The sequence below is a fragment of the Lissotriton vulgaris genome, chromosome 1_1 (genome assembly GCF_964263255.1).
Source record: "Lissotriton vulgaris chromosome 1_1, aLisVul1.2, whole genome shotgun sequence".
Taxonomy (NCBI): Eukaryota; Metazoa; Chordata; class Amphibia; order Caudata; family Salamandridae; genus Lissotriton; species Lissotriton vulgaris.
In genome coordinates, this window is record NC_141685.1 from 1,917,810,419 (window position 1) to 1,917,817,817 (window position 7,399).

The 7,399-nt window shown below is 38.5% G+C and overlaps 1 protein-coding gene across 1 annotated transcript in view; it reads left to right on the plus strand.

Moving 5' to 3' along the window:
- The window catches only part of LOC147751388 (opsin-VA-like), a 248,044-nt gene extending 242,180 nt beyond the window's left edge, over window positions 1-5,864 (plus strand). The window contains exon 4 of the mRNA XM_086938392.1: window positions 5,730-5,864. Within this exon, the coding sequence (XP_086794518.1) occupies window positions 5,730-5,864 (135 nt within the window). The remainder of the gene's footprint in view (window positions 1-5,729) is intronic.
- The last annotated feature ends 1,535 nt before the right edge of the window (window positions 5,865-7,399 follow it).

Below are 7,399 nucleotides of genomic sequence, written 5' to 3' on the forward strand. Positions count from 1 at the left end.
TTGTAAATATGGTGCAACAAAGGCGCATTTTTTACACCGCTGGTGCATGATGCACCGGCGGCGCAAAAGTGACGCAAGTGCTCATAAATAAGCCCCAGTATTTGACACGTTACTGTTCCCCTCACTCACTGGAAGCTGGTGGAGAGCTTTCAAGTTAGAGAATACTGAAGTGAATCTATTCAGACCAAGGATTATTCGTGCAGTCACATTTTAAACAATCTGAACAATCAGTTAAAGATATTGAGGAAGACCAAGGTACATGACAGTGCCGTTGTTCAGTCTAGAAACAACCAGGGCTTGCTCTGTGGTCTTCCTTCAAGTAGTGGGCAGCACCCGGAAGATTTTATGTAATACACACAAATTATCGAAACAAATGGAATTCCCCCAGTTAATTTGGGTATTAAAAGTCAATTAATTATTCACGAAGACCCAACGAATTTCTGGCACACTCTGCAAGTGTTGGCATTTGCCCAATTAATTTGGCCACCAAGCTGGAAACCATACTGGTGTCTGTTTGCCAACAGAAAAACCTCACTATTTTGCTGCATTCAGTTGTCCAATTCAGTTATTCAATCCATAAATATTCTCCTGAACACATCTGCTTTCTAGGATATAGACACCAACACTTGGCTGTTATCCACATAGGACATCAAACTCAGCCTCTGTGGTCTTTAACTATATTATCTGTTTCTGCCGATATGCTAACTTCCAGATATATCGCCTTATCTACGACTCGTTCATCATGTAATTTTATTTTCTCACTAGTTAGTCGCAACCTAACTAGTATGAAGCGGTGTTGTAAGTTGGAAACCTGTACAAGATAATAATGCATGTCCTGAGGGATGGAGGGAGACAATTGATAAAAATTCACTGATGGTTTCAGGTGGTAGGCCTCCCTTCTTTTCTGCAATAGCTTTCAGGCGGAAAGCATCCTGCAGCTTTGCTTTGACAATCAGCCTACAATTAGTTGGATTTTCATAGAGTTCTGAAACGTCCAGTGCCCCTAAAGTTGCTTTTACACAATTCATCCATTTAATTTAATCAGCATGGTCCAACATTAGTCAATCAGTCCGAATGTTTTGGTTTGATTTTACAGTCTCTCTCCTCCAGATGGAATGCCACAATATAATTGGTGCTAAGCATATTATATCACAAATAAATGGAGCTCCCAATTCAATGTGGCAATTATTAGAGCATGTCCACAGGCGGAAGAAGAACCTTTTGTAAAAATAATTCTCAATGCGCTGCAGGGTATCAGCATTAGTTATTCTCCAAATCCCTGCCCATAAGTGGCGACTGATAATGCTTTGGCCTTTAACACCTTCAGGATTTCTGGGATTGGTTTAGACCCCAGTTTCTTCATAAAGATGAAGATAGCCCTTTATACTCTTTTGAAAGGATAGGCCTTTATTTGGTACCATACTATTACATGTTAAGTTTTCCTAAAAACAAATCCCCAAATACAGAAAGGTGTGAACAACCTCCAGTCTGCATATTGTTATATAAAATGATGGTTGTTTATTTAACAGCTGTCCTGCCACTAACATTTCTGTTTTTGCCTCAATGACTCTGAAATCCATTTGCTTTATAAAGCTAGTGTAGGCGTCAATTAGGGTCTGCAATGCTCTGCATGTTATTGCACCTCACTTGTGATCTGTCAATCAGTGACCTTGGGTCTGGGTGTCATGGCCTACCTAACTATGTATTTCTGAATCATGGCTAATGTGGAGTTCACAACAGACAAATTTGTCAATAAAGATCCAATTTCGTTTTTATAAATGAATGTATTGTTATTCATTCATGTGTGTGTGTGGGTGCGTGTTTGTGTGTGTGTGTGTGTGTATGTGTGTGTTCAAAACCCACGCTGTGGGGACCGGTTCAGTCCTCATAGAATGGGTTAACCTTGTCCAGTACCATACAAACACTATCTTTGTGAGGACCAGTGCATCAGGATGACCGGTCACCGTGGTGTGTTTAGGTACTTTCGAGCGAGTGAATCAAAAAAACTTAGGGGCCGATTAGGATGGCGGGCGGACTTCTGTCCGCCCGCCACCCTAGCGGTGCTGGGACGGGCCACCAGTGGTGCGGCGGTCCCGTACCTGCAATGAGGATGCCACTGCCACTGTGGCGGTGGCATCCTCTATTCCGTGCATTGTGGCGGGCGGTGTTCACAGCACCACCCGCCACAATGCTGGGAATGTACTGTGTGCATTGTCATGCACAAGGTGACAGGCACAGTGCTGTGCCTCCCACTTTGTCCATGACAATGTAGGGGGTACCATATGTACCCCCCATGTGCACCCCCCACCCCCTTAATAACCTGGGGGCCCGCAACGGGCCCCTGACAGCAAAATCCGCATGCCTTTCTGAAAGGCTGCTTCCCCCACCCATGCTAATATGGATGGCGGTGTCTAGCAGACACCTCCACCATATCTAGCCCCGTTTTCGCCCGGTCGACTGGTCAACCGGCAGAAAACCGGCGGATGGTATTTCCATCCGCCAGGTTCCCCCCGCCATACTAATTTGGCGGGGTAAATGGGAGGCGGGCGGAGGGATATGTAGGTCGTTTCACCATGCGGGCAGTGGCGATCCACCCTACATCGTAATCAGCAGTTATATTTGCCTTGGCCCACTTTATAACTTAACCTACTATGAAAGCGGGCATGGAGTTAGAACAGTAAATACACACTTCATTATGGTCAATGGCTGGTCCTCATAATATTAGGTATGTTATGGGGAGGCGGTGTGTGTGTGTGCTGACTTTTGGGCTGACAAGAGTGGGGCCCACCTCCTGATACGAAACTGGTTTCTTGCATGTTTCTTCAAATCCCCATACTTCTCTTATCAGTGAAATAGACTATTGTCGAGCTTGTGAGACCCTTGTCTTTTCTCTGTGCACGACCCATAAGCTATAAATGATGGCCCTGAGGTAGAGAGATTTACTGCTTGCAACCAAAACCTTGCCACACATCACTATGGTACTGAGGAAAGCAAAAATATGATGAAAGGAAGGTTTGAATTCATCTCAAATACTGGTAATTACTCTAGGCCACATTCAGGACCATGTTTTTTTCCACTGTTTCACCATTGACATCAAGCATCATATGAAAATTAGTTTTAGTCCTGCTCCTACAGGAATAGCACATTCTAAGGTGCAGGGTCATGCCCCTCTGAAAGGGCACACAAGTAAGCCCAGACAAGTTTGAGCCATGTTGGTCTTTATCACTGAGGTGAAAATTGCATATTCTCCGGCATATTTCAAATTCGAATGTATGCTTAATTACTTGACTCAAGCAATCATAGTTCTGGGCTAATTTAGTATCCTAACTTAAATACTATTATATTTGTTGAACAAATTCGGAAAGTAGAGTGCATGTATGGATATACATTCAATTCAAAAGAAAGATGATAAGCTTTTGTTTACCTCTTAAATCCTTGAAAAAAAGTTGCCATTTATATCTTGCTTGGAAATCAAAAGGGATTAAATGTCAGATATCTATACAGTTTCTTAAAATCAACGATCAGTGTAGATAGATTTGTAGTGTGATTAGCTATAATTAGTGATCATCTACAGTACAATTCAAGTTAATATATGTTGGCTACAAACTTCAATTTCACAACCTAGTAACGTTTGTGTTTTGAATAATGCTCGTTAGACAGCAACTATATGCTTCCAATGAAGATGATCATCTTAAGTATCAAAGCGGAAAATTACCATTCTCGTGTATGCAAATAGCTTAAAGTAAATATTTGATATTTGTTGTGTCTAGAGAAAACTTAACGATTTTTTCTTAGGGAAATTCTGACTACCCAAAATTTATTTTCAACTGTGCAAAAATTCAAAGAAATAAGTGGCGAAGGATTGCGTGCTGGCTTTGTAAACCACTCCTCATTTGCAAAAAGAATGTTTGTAATATTTAGTTAATCATGCTGGATTTCATGATTCATAACTCAAATGTAATCTAATTTGATTGTGCAAAACAACTCAAGATCCATATGTGTGTGGATGTGCTTGAGTAAGAATCTATGTATGAGTGAAGGTCCCTTCATTTACCCTCTCATTAGCTATTACAAAGATTAGCATTACGTAAAACCATATTCATATATAGTTTGTCAATTACTTTCATTGTATAAAGTGTAAGTAAAAATTCAACAAAACACAGTTCTGTCTGCAGCTAATACAAATAGTTTCTCTATGCCATCCAAGGAATGGAAAAGAGTGCTGACCTACCCAAGTTAGATCTATCACAAAGAGAAATATTTTTTTTCAAGAGGTTTAATAAACATAAGTTTATTAAGAAAACTGGGAAATATGTATGTATTCTTATGACTGAGTATATACTATGCTATTCATTTCATTCTATTTGATATAGATTTGATATACAGCAATGTATGGCTAATGAATAATCAAAAATAAAATTGTTATCTCTAATCCGTTGCCAATTTGATTAAGAGAGTGCATTTATAACATGGTTTTGTTTTGGTTAAATCTTTACAATGTATAATTGCTTTATGATGTATATTGCACACCAATAACATTGTATCCACGACATTGTCATAGTGCACTTATATGAATAATTGCACTGTAAGCAAAGGTAAGAACAATAGGAAAATACAGTAGTAAACATAATAATTAAATACTTTCCATGATGATGTAGTGATAGACATCATTGACCTCCACTATGGTCGTCTTTATGATTTAATTATCTGCCCCAATAAAAACTGGTTTATAGGGACAGCAATTTATCAGGTCTGATAAGTAATGGCCATTATGAGTTTCCCATTCAAATAGAAAAAACTTTGAGTTTGGTGATTTCTGAACCAAAATACATATCTGCCAGTCTGCACAGGGCATTTTCCTTGTTAAACAGCAAGGGATGCAGCAAGTACAGCTAAAGTTTATTTTCTGATCTCAGATCTGGGATCAGAATGAAATGCGCTGCTCATAATGAGGACTATAATTATCATACAACTGTACAATTTATTGTAATAATTACAATTAGTTTTCTTGGCATGTCGTTAAGAATGTTCTGTATTGTGAAATCTGTGTGCGTGTATAAGAATGCACTGTGTTGGTGGCTTTCACTAAGTTTCACTGTTCCATTCTGCTAAACATTGCCGGGGTAAATGAGATTCTGGTATGACTTGTGCCTTTTTTAAAGTTACCATTTCTCGCAAGGAGGACTCATTACTTCAGTGAGCTAGCAGGCCCTGTGATTACAAATGATCATATGCATCTTATGTTTTTTGGTTTCTAGTAGACATTTTTCCTCTTGGGAAAACTTGTTGGTAAAAAAAGTCTATCGAACTTCATATATCTGAGCTTGAAAGCTTATTCAAATATTCAGTTCTTGCCAATACGTTTTCTCTGGTTTACCTATGATTACCTTTACTTAGTAGATCATTTTATGAAAATAGTACATACGATTAATTATGTTACATTTATTGTGCTGCATTCCAGAGAAGATGACAAAGTAATAATAATGTATTAATCCCCCTATCAGTGTCAAGGATGAAACACAAACAAATAAACATGTTAGCACTTTAAAATAAATCTGTTTAAGTTTGAATTGAAATAAATACATTCAAACATATTTAATCCATATTTATATACATTTTGAAAGTGTAATTTATCGTGTTTAATTGCAAGGCAGTGTCTTCAAGTTAGAAGTTCTAATTCAACAGGAGATATCTAGTAACAACAACTGTATTTTCTATTTTATCGACAGTTTCGAGAGTGTGCTGTTGATTGTATCACCTGTGGCCACATTAGTTTGGTGAAATTGCAAGAAGATAGCATCTGTTCAACGGCTCCTACTGAGTATGGTGCACCCTGCAAAATCAACCAGGTGACCCCTGCTTGAAACAGACAGAAAGACAATGAGATACAACAGTTCAAATATAAATATTCAAGCTACAGTGAAAACAGACAAAACAAGAAAAACAAAAATCTTTTAAATTTGTTCCGAGCTTATAACTACTCTAATAGCTGTTTTTAACATGTAATGGTAATAACGTTTATACTCACTATGATAACAATGCATTGTTTAATTAGTACATAGTATCATAATAAATATCACTAGTACATTTCAATGACTAACGTGTTTTTTCGAAGCAGGTGGCAGTAAAGAGGAAAAACGAAATTTCAATTGATATGCTACCTTAGGCACATTGAAATTGTAAAGCACTTTCAACTTATTGGTGCCTTATTGGGAAGAAATGTCAGCTGACCAAGTCAAATCACTTGTATTGTTCACATTTCTTCATCATTAGCTTAAAACTTTAGGCACCCCAAAAGTAATGTTTTCTCACTGACATGCTTTCCAAAGCACAAGGCACAATATAGTTGATGAGAAAGACCTGAGGCTGGATCACAAAATATGTTTGATGTCCTTAGTGGTAAATTAAAGCAGCACTTGGTAGAAACACCTCTTCGCATTGTATTATGGATGCAGGTTTCTAGATGTGGTTATGTGCAAGAAGAATGTAAATGTTTGCTATGTGGCATTTTGTGGTACTGATGATGTGTTCTGTTGTTTTTGAGCTACTGTATTGTTTTGCTACATTATTGCTTTTGATGTTGTGGTGTTGTAGGATGGTTGCAGTGTTTTGGAATTATGTTTATAATGCTATTCCCTGTTATATCGTATTTGTTTTTTAATGTTGCTTTGTTTATTTTGTTGTATTATTGTCTGTTGTGTATTAGAGATGTCAAGAGATGCAGCTACATTTCCATTCAAAAGCAGCACATTTCTTTAAAGTGCCCATGACAAGCAACTAATTGCCACTGTTTAAGATGGTATGGTAGCTTTTCTCCAGCTATTTAAGACACCAGTTAACCTAAAACTGTGGCAGAAACCATATCCTAAATCAATGCTTGCAGTCCTCACTTTGTTTGTAATGGCCTCAGATGTTTAAGGTTTGTGCATTAAATATTAAACACTGTTTAATGTGGTGCTTAAGTATTTCAAAACAATATTACGTCTCACACGTCCTCTGGTGAGGGTGGGCCTTAGCGCGCCCATACCACCAAGGTTTAGTTCTTTTGGCCCGGACGAATGCCAGGTAAATTTACACCATAAATGGCAGAAACATGTTGACCTGACCTCACCTAAGAGGAAGTAGCCAAACAATCTATTTGGTCCCCTTCCGACATTCTGTTTTTAATATGTCTTATTGAACACCTAATAAAAACTTTTTTGTGACACAATCTACACATTTTTAACTTAAATAACACTATCACCATTTCACTTGTCACATCACAAAAAGCAGCGCCGCAGTAACTCTGGCGTCGGAGCACACCAGGGAGGCACTCGGCTTCTCTCTGTGGGGCCCAATGATGAAGTATGTCACCAACCAGGTTGGTGAGGGAGGGCCTTCTATATAAATCCAAAAGATT